Here is a 22,478-nt window from a genome sequence, read left to right as displayed (position 1 = left end):
GAAACAGCCGAATAAACAAAAGCAATGATGATGCCAGAGACCAGAGACCACGGTCAATCATTAGCATACCCGAGTGTGTGTGTGTGTGTGTGTGTGTGTGTGTGTGTGTGTGTGTGTGTGTGTGTGTGTGTGTGTGTGTGTGTGTGTGTGTGTGTGTGTGTGTGTGTGTGTGTGTGTGTGTGTGTGTGTGTGTTAAAGTTGATTTCAGTGATGTCTGTTATCAATCATTTGCATACGGAGGTGTGTGTGGATGTACGGGAAATGTCTTCAGAGTGCTCCGTCTGTAATTCCTCATAGCAGTTAATTCATCATCTGTGCTGAGGCGTCGGGGCGTCCGCAGGCGGTGACGACTAATATTTCAGCTCCCATTACAGTGGCAGAGCAGAGTGTTGAGGCTTCGCTTTGACCTTTGACCTCAGCAGGGGGAATCACAGCCTGACCCCATCCATCAGCGTGGGGAGAGGGAAAATATTAAGAGGGGGACATTATTAGTTAGATTACAGGGGGAGAGATTCGGCTGTCATTTGGAAGCGTGGGCGGCTGTCATTGGCCGACTGTCTGGTTACCTGTCTCTCTCTCTGATTGGCCGTCTGAGCCACCTGTCTGTCTCACTGGGCCACAGCCTCGTTCTGAAGAGGGGATAAGAATTTAAACCTCACTATTATTAACGATTGTGTTTGTCGACTGGAACTAACAAATGTTTCTTTACTCATTTTGTGAATCTGTAGTCATTTGATGGACTGAAACATTAAGGCCCTCAATGCAGAAGTTCTGGACCAGGGGCCCCCCAGACCTCTTTGGGCCTGTGCAGATGTGGTCTTTGAAATGACTGTAGAGACACATGACAGGGAATTACTGGGTTTTGTTGTGTTTTTAGTCAGAGCAGCTGGTGGTGACTTTCTGTGTGAGAGAGAAAAAGGTGGAACGTGGAAATCCAAAGATTTAGTTTCAAACATTTGTCACCTGCGTTTGACTCTTTTTTTTTTTTTTTTTTTTTTTCCCCCAGTACATCATCTTCTTTATAAAACATCTTGGTCTAACTGGATCATTTTTTCTGTACTTTCAACATTTCTAACTAGATGGGATCTGTCACGTATCTTATCTTATCAGCTCAGCTTCGCCTGCATCTGTGTCTTTTCATCGCCCTGGAATAAATTTCTCTGCTGTAAATTTAATTTTGCATCATTTCTGGAACCTCGACCCTGACGCTCGTGCAGACAGGACACCTGCATCTGTGTGAGAGCTCGAGTTGGACTTTTCACTCAGGGGACATTTCTCTGAGAAATAAACGTTAACCTCAAGTTTTTGCTGCTGAAAAATCCTGAAAGTGAAAGCTCTGGAACAAACAACTGTAGGTGGTGAAGGTTTTTTAATCTAACATCATGGTGAGTGTAAATAAATCCAATTGTTTTTGATTTAATAAAGAGCAGTGCAAAAACTTTATCAAAATAAAATACAGTCCAGACAAATCTTCATACATGACGGAACAGACCCATTTCAGTCGGTGCCAGAAATGACTGAACCGTAATTGCTCCTGAACACACCACGGTATAGAGTGTGTGAGTGTGTGAGTGTGTGAGTGTGTGAGTGTGTGAGTGTGTGAGTGTGTGAGTGTGTGAGTGTGTGAGTGTGTGAGTGTGTGAGTGTGTGAGTGTGTGAGTGTGTGAGTGTGTGAGGTCCTGAGGGAGAACAGCAGGTTGACTGTCCTGATTCTGTCTGCTGTACTTTACCTGGTCACAGCTGGTACACACAACCTGCGATGTAAACACACACACAGACAATAATCCGAGTGCACACTCTGCAGGAGCAAATACATATTATGTCAAATGCATAATGCACATCATGAGCCGGTGGTCATGTGGCTCGGGAAAGGACACACATCACATTGAACGCGCACACACACGGTTCAGTCCTAATTCTATAAGGGGTCCAGCATGTCTCCCCTGAAACCTCCAGTCCAATTCATTTGATTTCATTACAGGCAGAGCGGGAGTAAGAGGTAAACTGTATTGTGGGCGAGTGAGGCTGGGCTGCGGCGGTGGTTTTCATTAGGAGCTGCTGCTTAGAGCTGCGATCCAATTTAGACTGCAGGCTGGCAGAGAGGCGAGCTCTGTGTTTTTATTGGTATTTAATCAGCTCAATTGGGACGTTTTATTAGTGCAATGCTTTGTTTCGGAGGACAGACGAGAACTGTGGGTTATTAGGGGCTCTCAAAGTGAGGCTCGCAGTCCCTGCTGGGGTCCTGGAGGGGTTTCTGCGGGGCCAGAGCAGGATGAAATATTGGAAATGTGTCCTCCACGGCTCGATGCTGAGGAGGAGAGCAGTAAAACCAGCAGAGTTGGGTGTTCGATTCCCTGTGCAGAAAATGTCAGGATGCAAATTAGAGTTTTAGTCCTGCAAACGTGTCGGAGGCAGAGAGGTGAGTTGATGCTCACAGGGCGGAGCCAGGAATAAAGACGTGGCACATTAGAACTAGAGATGGAAGAAGACCAATGTCAGCGTTTTTCATATACACCAGCTTTGGACAGTGTAACTAACAAAGACTGTCTGTCTGGGTTTGATGCTGTTTGTGTTTCTGTTCTTACACATTTCAACACATTTGCATTATTTTCTTCTTTTTTTTTTCAGCAGAGCTTCAGTCTTCTGTTTCACACACTATGGGTGAAGTGAATTTATGGCTAGGTTAAGGCACCTTCTGTATCTTTGGTGCATAAAACCACTGCACAGTGGCTCATCGTGGCTGACTGGACAAACAGCAAATAGTTCCAGTGTTTAACTTCTCCTAAAACTACACATCACAATTGTCCCGTTTCTGTTTGTGTGTGTGTGTGTGTGTGGTAACCAAACACAACACATGTTAGTCCAGTTTGCATATTTTAAACTGGGCAGAGCAGCTGCTGCCTCCAGGTGTATGTGGAGATGGAAACGGCACAGAGGAAGATGGAGACGTGGTTTAAAGCTCCAGGAAAAGCTAGTGGACCATAACTGAAGCTGGTTTGGTCAAACTGTTTTCAAGGTCAAGACTTTTCCTGCAAAAACTGGAATTTCATGAGATGCACGATGAGGCAAAGGCAGAAATCCTGTAGATGATGAAACGGGAAGTAAAACTATTAAGACAGTAACATAAGTGTTGTTTTTATTTTGGGTTTTATTAGAGGCTGCTGAGAAAAGAGTGGAAGGAGAGATGGAAGAGTGAGTGTGTGTCAGAGACAGAGGGGAGGAGGCTGTGCGTGTGAGCGTGTGCGCGTGTGTGTGTGTGAGAGAGAGAGAGAGAGAGAGAGAGAGAGTCTTTATTCAGGAGTCTGATCACACACGGAGCTCCAGTGAGAGCAGAGCGGCTTCAGCTGCGCACAGATCAGATGAGAGCTCTTCACACTCACACACACACTCACACACACACCTGATGAGGATCACACGCGTCGCTCAAACACACCTCGTTCATTTACTCAAACTGAGACTCCGTTGACTTTGTCTCCGCGCGTTTTTTTGGCACAAGAAACTCCATCTCCATCCTCAGCTGCCGGAAACACAGCACTGAATCCTGGATGGTTGAGATTAATCTGAAATCCACATCCCATGAGCAGAAAATGTCACTTTGCGTGGATTTTTGTTTAAGATCAACGTTTATTATCCAGGTAATGGTGCGTCACGCGCAAAGACAGATGGAGTCTGGCCCAGACTTCGCGTTTTCCAAAGACGTCAGTCTCTTTGCTTTCAGCTTTTAGGGTTGGTTCGGTTTGGTTCGTTTGGCCCCGTGAAGGTTCCGGAGCTTTTATTTCACTGTCTCGGTCCTTTTGAAAACTTTTACGAGGTGGACGTCGTGACGCTGCTCAGTCACACGGACAGAAGTGAAAGTGTCTTTTAATAAAACGGCGCTGCCTTCGAATAAAGTGCAGTTATAGTTTCTGCGTTATTCCGCACAATAAAGCCAAAGGAAACGTCCTCCCGCTGAACAAACAGCGCGGTCCCTCCCTCCCTCCCACAGAGGACAGCGCACACACACCACATACGCGCACACACACGCAGGGACTCGCTGACATACCGACACACACTTCGGCGCTGCCGCCTCTGTATCACTGTATCACACCTATGTCATTGCCGAGCTCGTGCTGCTGAGAGCCGCGCGCTCACTGACAGACCGACCGACCGACCGACTGCTGTCCTCGAGGTCCTCTGTTCCCAGCACAGACACCACCGACCCACCGGCGGACGTCAGGCGGAGGAGAGCCGGGGACGGAATGCCTTTCTCGGATGGAGAGCCGGCGGCGGTGCCCTCGTGAGAAAGGAGAGTCCGGAGCTTCTGCATCGCGAGACAACAGCACAGACCGGGCTGTTTGTCTGTGTGTAATCGGGGAAACAATCACCTCTTCGATCCATCGATCTATTGATCCCATTGACTGAGTGGGAGGAAAGAGAAGGAGGAGACCGCGCGCACCGAAGACACCGGGACCATGATCCGGAGCTGCACGGGGCTGATCTCTGCAGGATAGAGCCAAGAAGAAGAAGAAATCAGGAAAAGGTTTCTGATCTTTTCTGCACGTGCAGCATATACTCTCTATTTAATCTATTGATCCATCGACTGGTGACTGATTGATTTGCGCACCGGGACCATGATCCGGATTTGCTTCAGAGTTATCTCCGAAGGTTAAAGAAGAAAAGAAGAAGAAAAAGAAGAAAAAGAAAATAGTCTCTCACTTTGTGTTGCAGAATCAATACCTGTATTGATCCCAGTAATCGGTGACTGGTCTGTGTTGGGGAGGAAGAAAGAAAACGGGGGGAGGTTGTTAAACTCGACGCGGAAGCGCATCGGACACGGCCGGGACCATGATCAGGATCTTCCCGGATTTCAGCGTCCAGGTGACGGCCTCGGCAGCCGGAGGGACCGGTGCAGGAGGCGGCGGAGGCGGTGGGATGGTGACCGGACCCCCGGTTGGTCGGGTGCCGGTGCCGGTCCCCGGAGCCACGAACGGGACCCCGCAGAGCGTTCAGGGAATCACCGCCTACCAGCAAAGGTATGTTGCAGGGAAACGACCTGTAGCGTCGTGAGTGCACCAGAGGTTTGACTCTGACATTTAGACAAGTACGCACATCCACACTTCAGGAAAAGACTTGAATATTCCTGTGGTGTGTGTCTGCTGCTTGAAAGTCACTGATGTCTTTCTCCTCAAATCTGTCACCATCCACTTTCTTCATGGGCTGTTTCTGTGTTCAGGTGCGGTTGGGATCTCTAGCTCAGTGGGCACCTCCTCATTTGATCCTTTACAGACTTTATATCTCATGATGCCCAGAGAGCAGCCAGCAGTTTGGGTCTTAAGGCAGAGCTTTGACACTCATCATGAAGCCGGAGTGCGTCCTCCTGCTCCGTGTCTTTGTTTGTGTTGGAGAAATGTTAGAGAAATGAGCCTGTAGCTCCGTTTTTATTTTCAGTCTCTTTGTTACGTCCAAGAGGAAAAGAAGATGCTGTTTGTTACTCAAGTAGATTAAATTGATTATTATCCAGGGTTCATTTTTATTTTTCGTTTCAAAGTGAGTTTCAGGCCGAGACAGTAGACGAAGCAGCAGAGAAGAATCGGGCTGCGGTTGGTTTTAGTGAAAACAGGAGTGAGGCTGAAATAAAGAGCTAAGTCCTTGAGATTCAGTGGAGAAATCTCAGATGAGATTCTGCTAATTCAGTTGAACCACAGCAGGTAATTTATGGGAAATAGAGGACTGAGTCATTTCTGTTATTTCAATTGCAAAAGAGAAATGTGTTGTGTGTTTTTCAGCTGCTCCTGGAGTCCAACCTGTTTTCTGGTGACAATTCACTCCATCCATCCCCGTTACGTCCTTATTTCCCCTCCACTCTGAATCTAAATGATTGCCTCCCCATCCGGCCACTCAGTAGGGTTGTTTTTTCTAATCATCTAAATCCATGGGGGGGCAAAACACACACACACACACACTCTCCTTCCTTATTACCCGAAAAGCCCTGTGTATTATGGAGTGTAGCTATGTGAAGTCTAAAAGCTGTGGGCAGCAAACATGACATAAATCACGGCCGGGGCCTCTGTGAGCACCCGGAGAGTCTCGGCCCTCTAAAGCAGAAAAAGGGGCCGTATTGTTATTTAAAGCAGGACTTCTGGGCACACACAGACCCCAGACTCCCATTGAGGAGAGTTTGGGCAGTGAACTGTATGTTTGTGCTCACATGTGAGAGCCGAGGATTAGAGTGGTGCTTTGACATGTTCTCGGATCATTTGTGCTGCTGGAATTTCACTCTGGTGATCTGCCAGCCGGGGACCCGTCAGGACTCCTCCAGGCTCCCAGAACCCGGTTTTGGGGGCAGACGGTTCGAAGCACAGTCCGGGTTGATCTGTGTTTAAAGGTGAGGTTTGATTCAGGCCGCAGAGAGCAGGATGTTTCTGTAAATTTCTGGCCGCCCCTCTCTCTATACGTAATGTTTGTCCCAACAAACAGCTGGGAGCTAATATGTTTATACATTACGCTCCATTATCCACGTCGCCTCCGTTTGCCTGCTCTCAGTAAGCAGAGCTGAGCTGGAGAGAGAGGCGGCGGCCGAGCCTCATCTCTAAAGGAACAGAGCAGGCTCTTGTTTCCCCGAGACTGGGCGAGGCAAATAAAATCGGACTGGTGTCCCAGTTAGGAAGCTCAGCCCTCCTCAGATCTGTAATGTTGTTGTCCCCAGGACTCGTCGGAGGTGGAGAGAGTCCAGCGATTGAGCTTTTTAATGATGTTAGTGCTGCTCAGGCCTCTGAGTCTGCAGGTGGGAGGGGAGGGGAGGGGGGGGGTCAAACCTCTGACCTTTTGCTGCTTTTTTTTTTTTTTTGTCCAGTCATGTGACCAAAGACCTGGCTGAGTTTTTGCTGTTTAAATGGTCTGGGCTGTATTTTCCTGCAGCTCAGATAAACAAACTCCCTGTGGGTGTGATCGTTTGTATTTAGTCTAAATTTCTGCAGCTGCATCAAACTGTAAAGGTGATGAGGCTAAAACACGCTGACACTTTTCCTCAATATGTAACTGCAGGCGTGTCGATCTGCAGGTGCTCAAGCTCATGACGATCTCTGGCCGCAGGTCACGGTTCCCCCCTCCAGTCTTTATTTTCCGCCACAGCACCGCCTGTACCCCTGTGTTTGTGTGCAGAATACCCAGCATGCCTTTGACCTTGACAGGTCATTGGCATAGAGAGGGAAGCTTTTGAGCTCCCAGGGCTGCAGCCTGGGGGTTAATCACACACACACAGATTAGGTTACGATGAATTATACATTAAAAAATGAGGAATTTAAATGAACGTTGGGGCAAAAACATAGAAAGAAGCAGCAGCGTAGTTTCTGTTGGAGGATAATGAGCCGACACTGACACACCAGAGCTGGTTCCCAATATTTATTCTAGTGGCCTAAAATATAAAAAGTGAGAAATGTAATTTAGATTTTTAATAACAAACATCTTTATGTGCAGGCAACAAAACAAGACAGAAACGTGAATGTGCCAAAATAACAGTCCAGCACCAAAAGCCAGTTCCAGATTTGGGAACCTGGAGTGAGACATTTGATGTGATGTGTTTATTATGGCACTGGAGAGGGAGGAGGGTGTGTGGAGGTGCATTGATCTGATTTACACAGCCACCATTCAAATAAATCACCCATCAACCCCCGCGCACGCTGGGTAGTGTTCATTTCTTTTATTATAATTTTTTATTTTTGTGATGGTTAAATTGGGGAATAACCCCGCGGTGCAACAGGAAGAGGGGGAATTAAATAAAACACACACACACACACACACACACACACACACACACACACACACAAACTGACTCCAGCTGCAACTGAGCGGCGTTGTTGCGCCGGGTCTGGAGAAAAATACCGGAGATGTGTGGTGTCTATTTTTTTCCCTGTCAGCAGCCACAGGAGCGAAAAATGCTCCGGAAAAACCCAGAGACTTTGACCGCTGGTCGACGCTCCGCCGCGGGGCTTCTGACGCGGATATAGGCGCTGCAGCGGCGGCGAGAATGTAAAGATCTGACGCGCCTGTTTGCCTTTTTTCCCTCCGGAGCGCATGCAGGAAATTCCTCTGTAGTGCCAAAGCCGAAGCTGTGCGTGTGTGGACAGACACGGAGAAGAAGAGAAGGGAGAGACAGCGGGATCTGAGAGGCATCCGCCCCGAGTCCCACCTCACTCCGCTCGGCATGCTTCAGCTGCTGCAGCCCGGTCCCTGCCTTCGCCTCCACCGCCCGTTGTTTCCACGCTCCTGAGCGGCGGTGGCGGAGGAGGAGAGAGACAAGCACGAGACGCACGCACGCACGCACGCACGCTCGCTCGCTTGCTTGCTTCAAAACACATACACACACACACACACACACGTTCACACACACGGACATGGCTTTGTCTTAACACACCGACCATGACGCATTGCTGTCAAGGCGCAGCGCACCGCCGCCGCTCCGCGTCCAAATAAATCCTCGGAGAGGGAAAGAGAAAAGGACAGAAAGTAAGAAATCTAATAATTGTTGCAGGAAGATGGCGCCCACCAAGCCGAGCATCCAGCAGGACCCGACGCGGAGAGAACGGTAACGGGGCTTGGATTCTTGTTCCTCCTCCACTGCATGTTTACAGCTGCACACAGGCGGGTTGAACGAACCGGCAGCCCGGCGGCTTTACCGGCTGTTCCGCGTCCTTTGCGTTTTATTCTGAGCCTGGAGGTGCCAGGAGCAACGCTGTTACCCTTTCCAGAGGAGAGTCGAGGTGTGCGTGCGTGAGTGTGTGCGTGCGCGCCTGTGTGTGTGTGTCAGACGGAGAGGCTTGTGGCTGGGTAACAGGTCGGTTGGCTGGCTGCTCGGGGAAACGGAACGCTGCCTTTGCTCTTGTCTCGCCTTTCTTGCCCATAGGTGTGCGCGCGTGCGTGCAGTCAGTGAGTGAGTGAGTGTGTACGTGTACATTTGCCTGCACCTGTGCGCGTGCCCTTAGGAAGCCATGCGGTGTGTTGACGCTCCAAGCATCAAGGTGTGTGTTGAGCGTCGAGGGAAACATGTGGATGCACGATGACAAGCCTGCGTGCGTGTGCGCGTGTTCGTGTGTGTCATTGGAATGAGCAGGAAGTTTTCATGTTGAGGGCTGTGCATGGATTTACCTGCTCAGGTCAGACCCAGCACACCTGGACTGTGGGGTTCAGGTGGAAAATGAATGTGTTTTTTGCAGATACACACACACACACACACACACACACAGTTTTCTCTAGTAGAACAAAAATCCCAGAGCTGATTCAGCTCAAATAGACAGAAATACACAAGTTTTCTTTGTTTTTTCACCTGTTGATTAAGAGACTGATGATTGACCTCAGATGATCTGTGACGTTTGTCTTCATGGCTTTGTGTACAAACACACCTTGTGCAGAAACACACCTTGTGCAGAAACACACCTGTGTGAGCGACTTTATTCCTGCTGCTGAGATGAGTTTTCTGCATCTGTGACACAGTGGAATCAGTTCTGCTGTTTACACCTGTTGATTTAGGGATGGCAGCAGATCCAGCAGTTTCTCTTCTGTTGTATTTATCCTCAGTCAGCACAGGAGCCACACTGGAGACTTTCAACTTTCAGATGTTTCTGAAAGATCTGCTCAGTCTTAGTCAGAGTTTTGCAGACTAGTTTCTGCAGCTGCAACTTTATTTTTATACCTGCTGCTTCAAAGGCCTGTTCTGTTCACGCTGCCATTCAAAGCTTTTGTTTCCTCTGAGAAATGTGGTGTTAGAACATGACTCTGTTCTTCTGGTCAGAATCCGCCGCAGACTTTCTGGTAGAATTTATGTTTGAAAGTGCAGCTTTATTTTTAAACCTGTTGGTTCTGCAGGAACATTAATCTTTACCCTGATGGATTTAGTGACGAGCAGTCACGGGTAATATCAGTGATGAGTTGGTGTTTGGCAGATAATCTGTTTGTACAGACTTTTAATTTGGAGGAATTATATCGTAAATGACTTTTCTACCTGTTATTTCATCAGTTTTTACTGTGTTTATTTCAACTCAGCTTTAGTTCAGTCCGTTACTCTGCATTTGTCACATAATCAATTTGGTGGAAGCACATTTTACATTTGAACTGGTATCTGGCATCTTGCTGTTTGCCCAGTTGAATATTTCTATATTGCTGGAGGTTTGAGATGTGGTGGAATCATGTTTTCACCTGTTGACGACAAGTGTGATCAGATGTGAGTCCGTTTCCTTCCTGTTGGCCTCGACCTCTGTAACGGCAGTGATGTGGCGTATCCCTCCGCCTTTAACCACGTGGATGATCAGTCTGGGAAGATCACAGGAATAGGAGCTGGAACTTGTTGGAAGCTATTGTGTGATTTTTTTTTTTTTTTTTTTTTTTTGTGTTTTGGTCTGTTTGTTTCTTCAGCAGGAACAGGTGGTGTTCACACGGGTGGAGGGAGGGGGGACGTGTTTTCTTTGAAACCTCCAGACTTGACGTGTTACGAAGAAGGAAGTTGCAGCAGTGGTTCTGGTCCTGCCCGACCGCCCCTCGCCGTGTTGGCGTGTCGCTGGTTTGATTTCACCCAGACTGCCAGGAAGCGTAAAAGCTCAGACAGTTGGTGAATATTTAGAAAATGTTCCTGTTTGGGTTGCAGCTCTGCCCGGTGTAGCTGCGGTCCTGTAATTATTTGGTAGCACTGCAGGAACAGAACAAGCTCTCAGGCGGCTGCTGTGATGGTGGTGTTGCAGTGACTTTCACACTCTGTTGATGCTGCGGCTCCTTCGATTTGACGATTACCTCCAGGTGTGAACCGAACCACATCACAAGCTCTAAAATAAAGTGTGAAAAGGTCCATGAAAATGATGGTTCCAGTCGGTCCATGAAGAGCATCAACAGATCAGTGTTTACTCATTATGACACTGACTGAAGAGGCTGTTGCTCCTATGTGATTATAAGACATAACATAAAACACTGCAACGCTTAAGCTGTTGGACGTGAACATCCGTCAGTACCAGGATACAGATCTGAGCTCTGTGACTCACTTAAAGTTCATTTCAAACAAAAGTTCATCTGCTGCAAAATGAGTAAAAAAACTGATTTAATTTAATTTAACTGAGCTAAATAAACTAAAACTAAAGTGATAAAGAAGTTGGTTCATGTCTTTAGTAGCATGGACTCAAATACCAGACTCCACCATGTTTTTTATTATTATGACAAAAACGAGCAGCTTGTGTTGTAATTTGTGTTATAGACACAGTGACTGTTTGATTATTGATTAACATTGGAACTAATGAGAAACGTTTGTTGATCGATTCCACTAAGTTTCCGTTTGGTGTCTCATGATGTGACGCAGCGTCTCAGGACGGGGTCTATAATCTCAGACTCGTCTTGGTCCTGAAAACCTGTGGTCGGCCATCATTGAACTTTATTTTTACTGTTTTCGTTCTTCACCCTTGGTGATATAAAACGGCTGGAATGAGGAAGACACAGCCTGGGCCTTGGGAACACAGGGATGATGTTTGCAGCAGACTGGCAGCAGCACAGTAACAGCTGCTATTTGCATTGGTGCTCAGTTAGAGGGCAAAGGTCAGGTGTGTAGACCCGAAACTACACTTCACTTTCAGAGGTTTTGTCCTTTATCATCCGTCATGACGCGAGGAGGAAGGACGCTCCGACCTGATGGGAGGAAGTTGAATTCAAGCTGTCGAGTGTGAGACTCAGGAGACGTTACCTGGGCCTCTCTGCTCACCTGCTCTGGGCGAAACTGTCTGAAATCTGTCTGATGATGAAAACCAGTTTTGTCTGAGTGGTTCCTGAAGGAAATGAGGCTCGTGTTGAGTAGATTAAAGAAAAACAGCTGAGGGAACAACATGTCCTCAGTTTGTGACGTCAGGTCAGACTGTTAGGTGTTTGCTTTTATTCCAAGTCCTCCTCCAGGTCTCTGGATGGACGAGTTCGTTTGAAGCCAGTTCCCCAAAACAAAACCCATCGGTTTGTCTGCCAGCGATGGGTCAGACCCTGACTGATGGATTTTATCAGCTTATCATCAAACTACCTGCTGGTGTGTGGGCAGCAGGAAGAGTGACCGTGGGAGTGTTTCAGTCCTTTCAGTGCTAATGCATGAGGTGCTGCATTAAAAACACACAGGTTGTCCTCCAGTGAGTGTCCTGGAAACCTTTGAGCAAGACATCGACCCCCAAACCCCTGACGCTGTCAACACCGCCTTCCAGGCAGGCACTGACTCTCTGTACTGAGTCTTTCTCCTGTGGTCAAAGTGAAATGGCTCAGATGGATGTGAGCAGGAAGTGTTTCCCAGGTAAACCCAGTCACACAGTAGGAACTGTAGCTGAGATCTGAAGCCTCTGTCCCTGGGGACGCTCTTAAATGTAGAGTAAAACATTTTATAATAAATTCTCGGTGTCACTAAAATGTGCAGTTTTGAACAGATCCTGTCCGTTTTATTGTAATTGGGTTTGTTTTTTTAGCAAAAGCAGAATCTGGAATTGAATTTTCTGTGTCAGGTTTGATCCTCCTGGATGTTCCCAGTATTCAGAAATGTTCTGCTCTTCTTCACTGATCATCTGTCTCTTTGCTGCTGGGTTGTTTCTCCACCTCCAGCTGTAAAATCCTCCACAGGTGTTGTGTTGGAACCCAGTCAGGGCCGCCATTAAAAAAAACAAAAAACAAACACGTGCTGGTTTCTGCAGTGTTGGGGTCACGGAGTCAATTTTGGTTCAGTATTTGAGTCCAAACTTGTGTCCCAGTGGCCTCTGCAAAGGTCTCCGCCTGTCCTCCGCCTGTTGGTGAAGGTAAAAACAGACTCACTCAGCTGGTGCTGCATGTTCAGTGCAGTGTAGTTTGTTTAGGCCCAGATATCCTGCGCTTCACCTTAACAATAATACAAACCCTGTGCAGACACGTTGAACAGGCAGCTGCTCGTTGTAGAAATGAAGACGCTAAAGAAACAAATGAGCTTTTTCCCATCTGCAAAAATTCTGTGGTTCAGATTTAGTTTTAAGTAACAAAGCTCTTGGTTGAGGTGAAGCAGAAGCTGGTGGTTGTGTTTAAAAAACAGCTCTGTGTGTGTGTGTGTGTGTGTGTGTGTGTGTGTGTGTGTGTGTGTGCGCTGCAGGCTGTCAGGCATTCGTTGCTGTTTTGGCTGAGCTGCTGTTTGTGGATCTATTTCTGGGGGCATTTCAGCGCCGATAGGCATCAGGAGGAGACCAAATTAATTTTCAGGGGGGGCAGATAGGGAGAGGAAGGCAGAGCAGGAGGAAGAGGAGGAGGAGGAAGAGGACAGACTTCATAGTTGACTGCACAAGTGCTCCCACTATCAGAACACTACAGCGGCTCTGGAGAGTGAGATGATGGAGAGATGATGGAGAGGAGGACTGGACGAGAGAGCAAGAGAGAGACTGAGAAATGGAGAAGGGAGGTGGATGAAGAAGGGCGTTAAAACAGCGAGGAGGAGGAGGATGTGATGAAGGTGGGGGTGTGTGGTGAAGTGGAGGCGAAGCAAAAGGGAAAGATGAGTTTGCAGCAGGGGGACGGAAAGAGGGCTCAGTTTGATTCCTTACCTTCAGTGAAATGTGAGTGAATTCAGAGAAAAATGTGCTGCTGCTAAATCACATTTATCAAGAAGCCAAAGCTCCTTAGTTTGTGTGAACGGGGAGAAGTTGAGAAAGAATCGGGTTTTTGTTTTGGACCGTCCCTGCTGTGCCACTTTAATAACAAGCCCAGCAACCAATGAAATCAAAGATCAAACATCAGGGACAGAAGGAAATGTTGAAGCCTCGAACAAAGTTTTGTTTGTTCATCACATAAGCCTTGGTGTTATCCACTGTTATTTCTAACAGTCCAAAAATGCCAAATTGTGATTTGATGTTTGGACAAATAGTTTGAGACTGTAAGGAAAATAAGCGATGAACAATCTGAAAATGAATTTATAACGATGATAAAGTTTAGTTGGTGTCAGTCTGGGTCAGGTTGGAGCAGCAGTCCAGTGTGAGAAGGAAGGAGACGGCACAGAGTGACAGAGACGTGATGCAGAGAATGAAAGAGGAAGGAAGTGGCTTAAAATGTTGACAGACAGAGAGAGAGAAGAGGAATCATCACCGAGCTGATTGGCTCTCAGCAGCCGCCGCCTGTTAGAACGAATCAAACTCACCCGCAGGCTGGAGAAGAGCCTCTTCAAGCCTGCAGGAGTGCTGGGTTAGCTGTCCCTGAGGAGGTGGAGGAGGCAGGTGGGTGGGAACATCTGCCTGATGGGCCAAAGCCACAGGTGTGTGTGTGTGTGTGTGTGTGTGTGTGTGTCTGCCTGCATTTTAAAAATGTTTAGTGTAAAAATCAGCAGTTTGAAATTTGACATTTTTATTAGCAGGAAATCTTTTTTGTTTTAAACTGATTCTTGTTTTAATGTTATTAACATTCAGAGCTGTGTTATCACCTACAAATGCAAATGAAATAACTTTAAAATATAAATAATAAAATATACAAGAACAAGAAGAAGTGGAAGGTTTTATGACAGTTCTATTTTTTATCTATTAATACATTTGCAAACAGTTTTCTGCTCCGTCAGCAGTTGCAGCTAAATGTGCACTGGTTGAAATCTGCTTTTCTCTTTTTGAAACATCTTAGAAACAACAAAAATGATTTGTCAGTTTTGAAACTTCAGGAGTCTGAGAGTCGAGTCTTGATTTAGAGACTTAGAGGTGGTTCAGTCACAGCGACAAGCTGTATATATATATATATATGTATGTATGTGTGTGTGTATGTATATATATGTATATATATATATATATATAAAATATTGTAGACTTTTGTCTGTTTTGAGTGAAAATGTGAAGAGAAGGACGAGCGAAGCAGGAAAAAGGATCCAGTAGCAAATGCAGAAAGTAAAACCGTGAGAGAACAGCAGCCAGTGTTGGCGGACTTTCAGAAACAACAGAAAAACCACAAAGCACAAAGTTGGCTTTGTCTCCAAAACACCTCCCCTCTCCACCCAGGGGCAAAAAACCCCACAACATGTCCCATCAGCCTTTGCTGAGGGTGAGAGAGGGAGGCTGGTCTGAGGTTTTGGCAGCGTGTCAGCGGTTTGGTGGTTTTTGTGGCTCGAGCTCGGCCGGTTCCAAACATGTTGTTAGGAAACAGCTGAGCAAAAGACAGAATCCCTGAGACCTGATGCTCTAAGTCTAGTTTTAAACATAGACTTCTGGTCCTGCCTCCCTCTGTGATTTCACCAGATTGGTTTTGTCCACACGTGCATGTAAACACAGTTATCAGAGAGAAGAAAGAGCAGCGCTGATGTGTGTAGCTGATGTCTGACTGAAAATTGCTTTCCTTTTCAAACTGAATCTACATTTGTCTTTGGGAAGAAAATGCATAGAAAATGTCTCCAGCCAGCAATTGAGCCTCGGCAGCAGCAGCAGTTTGTGCTTTGTTACCAAATAACAATGTGTAAATTTCCTGCACGCCGCGCTGACACGGACTCTGGTTTTGTCCCAGATGGAGAAACGTATGAAAATGTAAATGATGCTGCACAAAACTGGAGCATTTTTCAGGGGCTGCAAACACACAAACATGTTGTTAGTAGCATTTTGTTCATTTTACAAACTGTAAACTACACAGGCTGTTTTTCTGGAACCTGACGAAGCTTCTGAGAAAGTTAGTCTCTGTCTTGTCAGTGGAAGGCCGTCAGATTGTCCCTGTTGTCACTAAACCGCATCCTGCACTGCATGGCTCAGGATTTACCTGTGTCAGCCTCTTGGTGGCGTTGACCGTGCTGGATGTCTGGCTGTGGATATGAAGCTTATTTGTTTTCGTACAGTTTGGGAAACCTGGGTGGGCTGATTGGGTTTTTGCAGTTCAGGCACCAGTGACTGGCTGTGCAGGTAAAGGTGAGAAGAACTGGGGTCAAAGTTCAACTAATGTGCTAATTCAACGAGTCACATACACAACAGTGACCTGGTCTGTACAGAAGCTGTTTTTGCACAAATATAAACCCACTTAAAGCTGTTGTGTTAAGTACAAGCTGTGACTGAGGTGGTTGTGGCCTGTCAGACTCTGTGGGTGGAACTGCAGGATTCTGTTTCAGAAACCTGGAGCCAGGAAGTGGGATGAGCTTTTTTTGGGCCCTTCTGTTTCTGGCAGTTTATTTTTCCCATAGATAATGGGAGATGAGGAAACAGGGACAAACTGTGTGGAGCGATGTTTTGGTAGCATTAGCCACCTAGCATGGTCCTGATTGGACCTTTGGACTGAATGGATCTGATGTGGATTTGGGAGGAAGTGGAGCTTTGGGTCACATTAGCAGGAACCAGAGCGTCTACTGGACTGACACATTTACTCCTCAGTCAGCTAACGCTAGCTTTGGACTGGACACTTTGTCCCAACCAGGCATCCGTAGTTCACGATGTAGCTTCAGGAAACAAGACGGGATGGGAGGGGCAAAGAGCAGGAGGGAGGGGCTTATGGTGGGAGTTAGTTTGGACTCATCGGACCCTCTAGAGGCCGAGGAGACATGAGCTCCTCTTTTGTGTCCTCGCCTCCTCTTCTTTCCTCCTCTCTTACTTTCATCTCTCCTCTCTGGTCCTGGCCTGTCCTCTCTTCCCATTGACAGAGGATGTAATCAGCCCAGACCTGCTGACTCTGCAGCTTCCCACCCCAGGACCATATCTACCTGTCCTTGAAAACACACACTTCCATTATAGTATACCTTAGATTGGTTAAACACACACACACACACACACACACTGTCCCTGCACTCTATTACTCGCTCGCCACTATTCTGTTATTTCACCTCTTTCTTCCTCGTCCTTTTGTTTGGCTCTTTCTCCCACATTCACTTTTTTTTTTCCTGTCACTAAATTCACCTTTTCCTTCCCTCTCGCTCCTTCCCTCTCGTTCTCCCTCTCGCTCCTTCCCTCTCGTTCCTGATCACACCTGATTTTTTTTTTTTTTTTTATGGGTGAAAATGCAGATTAGCTTTAGTCTCTGGTCATTTGTAGGAGAATTTAGTCCATGAGTCACGTCAGCAAAGTCAAAGTTAGTGAAACGCTGCAGTAATATTTTCTATTGTATTGTCCTAAATTAGATTTGTGATTATTCAGTTTTACAATGTGTGTCCCAGCTTCTGTGTCTGCTGCTGTTTCTGACAGTAGAACCAACAGTTCACAGTGTAATTGTGTTGTAAAAGTACAACTGGTGCTGATAAAATACTTCCCGGTTTGTACTGAAGTCTGGCAGCATAGGAAGAAAACAGAGTAGAGGAGAAATAAATTATTCCTCAAGTGTTTTTGTAAATACTGCGTTTCTACAGCGCCTTGTACTGGGAAACAACACTGGCAGTATAATTAGAAAGTAAGAAAGAGGAGAGACGATTCTTCAGCGTCTAATGTAAACCACTGTTGTGTAGTGTGGGAGAAGACACCATATTAAATCAGACGTGCTCCTGTCAGACAGCTACACCCACGCTGCAGGATTTATTTCTGTCATTTGCCTCGTCGTGTGATTTGGAATAAAGACGAGTGGAGAATTGGGTTTAAACGGTTGGAAATGAGCTCCAGCAGCAGACGTGCCCACACTGCAGCTCCACACGACACACACACTCTCCTCCACTACACAACAGACATGGAATGATGCACAGTAACATGCAGACGTAGCTAATCTCTCATGTTATAAGAAGCATAAAGTAGTAACCGTCATTGTTTTAGTATGTGAGTGTGACTTTCTTTATTAGTTAATAAACCTCAGCTGGGTTTCCTGCTACATCCTGTACTTCCTCTATTATTATTATTATTATTATTATTATTATTATTATTATGATGATGTCTCCTTTGAACTACTCCAACATTACTCTGATTTATGTCTTGTTTTCTTCTTTAACTGTCAGTAGATATTTATTGGGGCCTGATTCATACAGTGAAATTACACAGTAAGAGCCCAGATTCATTTTAATCCATTTCATTCATTTTTAACTCCTCGAATGTCTCAGTTCATGTTTATAGCCGCTAAATAAACAGTCCACCAGACTGATGCTGATACTTCACCACAGTAATGAGAACAGTTCGCAGCTTTGCCACTCGTCTGATTTACGCCCTGCCTACGTCATTTTTAAGACTAAGAGTCAAAATCGTGATTTGTTCATGTAAATGCAGAAAGAACAAATTAAGCGTCAAAGATGTGCATGCATAGTCATGAAGAGGAGAAAACCGGCCCTTCCAGCCGTCGTGTGCTGCAGAAACAGGTGACATGTAGATTAAACAGCTGCTCACATTGTTGCTTCCACCCCAGAGGAGTTCTTTGGAAATGAAGTGTGTGTTTGTGTTTGTGTGTCCGACAGGTGTTGTAGCACGACGATGCTCTGCTGCTCCTGTTTGTCCCTCTCTCTCTCTCTCTCTCTCTCTCTCTCTCTCTCACATCATTCACCATGGTGCTCGCTCGCCCTGTATGTCTGGTATGTTGATCGCGTATCGTTATGTTTATTGATACGTGTGTTTTCTTAGATGCCTGTGAGGCGTCCATCCTTCCTCCTCTCCTCTGCCCTCATTACCTCCTCTCGTCTCCCCTCTGCCCCCGGTGTGGTCCCCTGTTCTGGCCCTGCAGGCAGGACGGAGACCTGAGGGTGAAATGACTATTGATTAGACTCTGTTAGTCAGGGAGGGGGAGGGCGAGGGGATGAGTGAGGCGGATGCATATGTGGCCCCTCCTGCTGCTGCAAATAGTCCCTAGAATACCAAATGCGGATTCATCCGCCACAGAAACTAGAATTAGAAAGTATTGACAGACAAAACTTTTTTTTATACTTCATAATATTTTTGTTTTCAGGTTTTATTCTAATACTTTAATGAATTCATACAGTATTAATCAACATTTAGCTGCAAATCATTTATCTGCATTTTGATGTCTCACCTCGAGGTCCGTTTAGTAACCGATCTGCAGCTTTCAGTCATGATCCACTGATCCTCAGCAGCAGTTCGCTCTGTTTTTGTAGAGATTTACAAAATGATGATGTTGATAATTTAAATAAAACTGTAAATTTACCATCATCGTGTTTTTCTTAAGGATTAAATGTATTTTATACTTTATACAACGTTCACAAGCAGGTGGTCACATGTTCTTTCTTTTGTGTTTACCTGTTTAGTAAAGTTCAGAGTAGCCTTCAGTGGTTTTTATTGTTCACGTGGCTTCTTCACCTAAATAACAATCTACTTTGGCTTCGTTTTGAGGCTGTAGGTCACAGCTCTGCTCAGCTCTCCGACAGCTGTGTGTGGTGCCTGAGGTGGGACTTGAACATTCAACCTCATGGTAGCGAGTGTCACCTTCAGGCGGCTCGGCGTCTCTGCCCCACCCCCTCGTCTCTGACCTCGTCGCTCCTCCTCTGTGATGGATCTGCTGTGTGTAGTTTCATGCACATGTCCTCTGGTTATTGATGTCTCTGCTTATTCACCTGCTTGACTTCTGCCCACCTGCCACACACACACACACACACACACACACACACACCTGCAGCCCCTCTCATTAAACGGTTCCTACCATTATGTCCAGATGCACATGGAAGGACACACACGCTGCACATATCGATGCAGACAAAGCCGTTGTGTGTGCAGAGGCCAGAGACAGTGCGGTGAATCCTTATTGTGTCTCTGTGACCTTATACCAGACGCCTCCTCGTCATCACACCGTGAATGCCAATAAAGTTTCTTTAGTTTGTCCTGCAGCGGCGACTGTTGGTCTTTGGTGGCTACGAATGACCACATGGGCCTTTTGAAAAGTTTGTCCAAGCGCTTTAATAAGAAAACAGCTGCTATGGGAATCAGTCTCAGGTGTGCATTCAGCAGAATGTCATAAATGTAGGTGGTAAATTGGTGCATGTGAGCCCACTGGTCCTCAGACAGACTGGATCCTACACGATTCCTTGATCTTGTTGTCTAAGCACCGATTCCAAAGATGGAGTCGCACCTTTTGGTTTAAATTGTTTAGTTTGGATTTGAAACCAGAAACGTTAACAGACCTTCTGTCTCTGCAGAGAACGTTCGACGATACAAACTCATCTCTTTGATAAAATCTTAAATGTTTTTGAGCTCAAACAGAAACTCCCTCATTTCCAGCTGATGTTTCCACTTTCTGTTTTTAAAAACTGCTCTCCATGCAAGATTAAGATTCAGGATCTGTAGCGGTCGGTGCCCCCGTTCTTAATATATTTTACAGTATCGGTGTCGCTGCTCCAGGAAAAGCGTCTTATCTCCCACTGTTCTGCTATCAGGGGTTAGAACAAGCAGGTTTGTTTTTCCTAATTATTCCTCAATGAGGCCTGTGTCTGCGACATAAAGCTGCAAGTGGCAGGTTGAGGGTGCTATCAGTGTGTGTGTGTGTGTGTGTGTGTGTGTGTTGCTTTTATGTGTGTGAGGTCAGTGTGGCAGGGGGAGGTGATGGAGGTGAAGCTCTGAGCTCTGTGGTGGAACAAATTGAAAGCCAAGCTACTATCAATCACCGTGAAGCCACAGTTAATTGTCCTGGACACTCACACGGTGAAAAACAGTCGCTGGTAATGAATTTCACTTCATCAGTGGACGAGACGACCAGAAATCTGAGCGTGAGCAGAAGAAACGGTCAAACAGAATCAGAACGACAGCAGGGAGCCAGCTGTTTTCTCTGCTCTCACCCCAGATGTTTCTTCAGCCACAACATTTAACGTCATGTGTTGTACGTCAGGATTAAAGCAGTTTAACTGATGAGCATGAGCACTGTTTCACTACTGATCATGAACTGTGTGTGTGTGTGTGTGTGCGTGTGTGTGCGTGTGTGTGCGTGTGTGTGCGTGTGTGTGCGTGCGTGTGCGTGCGTGTGCGTGCGTGTGCGTGCGTGTGTGTGCGTGCATGTGCGTGTGTCGTTTCGAGCACCATTTGATAAAAACTCCGACAGGCTTTTTAGTCTTTTTTTTTTTTTTTTTATATTTTTGTAGCAGCTGGAAAATTACACAACTTTTTTGTCTGTGTTGTAAATTGAGGCCTGTCAATCCTGATCACACACTTGTTTCTTTTTAAAAACCTCTTCCTCCCGCACTCGCTCTCTGTTTACTGGCAGCATATTGTTTGCTTCGTTCGGCCAAATTAAAGGGAGATTCCATTAAATTTTCAGGACGGCTCTTCAGCCTGTCGAGGTCAATTTGCATTTCTATCTCGCAGCTTAGCTCACGCTCGTTAAAAACAGAAATGCTGAAATTGTAACTTGCAGAAAGTTTGTTTTTCCCCCAGAAAATTAAAGTGTTCGCTCACTTATACACACACACACACACACACACACACACACACACACACACATGCATCCTGGAGCACGTGCACACTGACACATATGCATCCATATACACAGCTCACACACACGAACACAGGGAGTGTGTGTGTGTGTGTGTGTGTGTGTGTGTGTGTGTGCGCACATCCCTATAGGTGTATATTGTTGTTAATTGGAGTGTGAGGTCCATGACAGCTATCAGCGGCTCATTCACTACATTAATGAGAATGATAGCAGCTTTAAAAAGACTGTTCCACACTCTGACCAAACTCATTAACACCGGCTCACATTTAAATATACTCTGCTCTTCTTCTCTTCCTCTTCCTCTCTCTCTCTCTCTTTCTCCTTCAGTCTGTCCATCTCTTTCTTTTCTTACCTTCGTCTACTCTCCTTCGTCTGTTTTTCTTTCTGCCTCGTCCACTTTTCCTTATTTTCATAATTTCTCTTTCTTTCGTTCACTTCCACCCAGTTTTTGCGCCACTTTTCCCCCCCGATTCTGTTTTTGTGTGTTTTCCTTTGTTCACCTGTTCTTTTTTTTAATTCTTTGTCGTTCTCTGATTCTGATGATATAAACTCGGATGGCCGAGTTCTGATAAATTGATATCAGAAACACTGAATTTTAGAAGGACGGTGACAAAGAAAGAAAATGTAACTGACTCACGTCCCCTGATCTGGTCACTAACAATCTGAATATGTGTCTGGTGCTTTTCTAATTGCATGGCTGCAGGTTGTGGAAATTGTGTTGTTGCAAATGTCTGAGATTTTAACCGTAAGTGTGTTTTGTGACACTTTGATGCAGCTTTTTTTTTTTTCAGTGTAGTAAAAGAGTGAAAACACTGCAGCTGCTTCATCCTGTAAGTGTGTGTGTGTTTTTGATTGTTGTGTGAGCTGTGGAGTGTGTGATGGACTGATCTAGTTCCTGCAGCACCAACACACACACACACACACACACACACACACACACACACACAGTGAGTCTTGGGTGTAAATGAACAGTTGTGGTTTAAGTTGAAATTGTTCTTCTCTCATTGTTTTATGAAACATTAAGTAAAAATCCTAAAAATGAACAAATCAGTGACTTAAATGACTGATTTAGAAACGTGACTGGACACAAAGCAAGAATTTGCTGTCAAACTCAAAAAAGAAGAAGAAAAGCAAGAAACAAAAAATCTAATAAATATAGTTTTATATAAGTAATTGTTAGGGTCCAGACCTGGTTTTAGGGTTCA

At 45.9% G+C, this 22,478-nt stretch overlaps 1 protein-coding gene across 1 annotated transcript in view; it reads left to right on the top strand.

Annotated features, from left to right (window-relative positions):
- The first annotated feature begins 4,824 nt into the window (after positions 1-4,824).
- Positions 4,825-22,478, top strand: part of npas3 (neuronal PAS domain protein 3) — a 223,096-nt gene continuing 205,442 nt past the window's right edge. Inside the window, 1 exon segment of the mRNA XM_026306705.1 lies at positions 4,825-5,012. Coding sequence (XP_026162490.1) covers positions 4,825-5,012 — 188 coding nt within the window.

Source organism: Mastacembelus armatus, chromosome 22 (assembly GCF_900324485.2).
Source record: "Mastacembelus armatus chromosome 22, fMasArm1.2, whole genome shotgun sequence".
NCBI lineage: Eukaryota > Metazoa > Chordata > Actinopteri > Synbranchiformes > Mastacembelidae > Mastacembelus > Mastacembelus armatus.
This window is presented reverse-complemented; position numbering and strand designations above follow the sequence as displayed.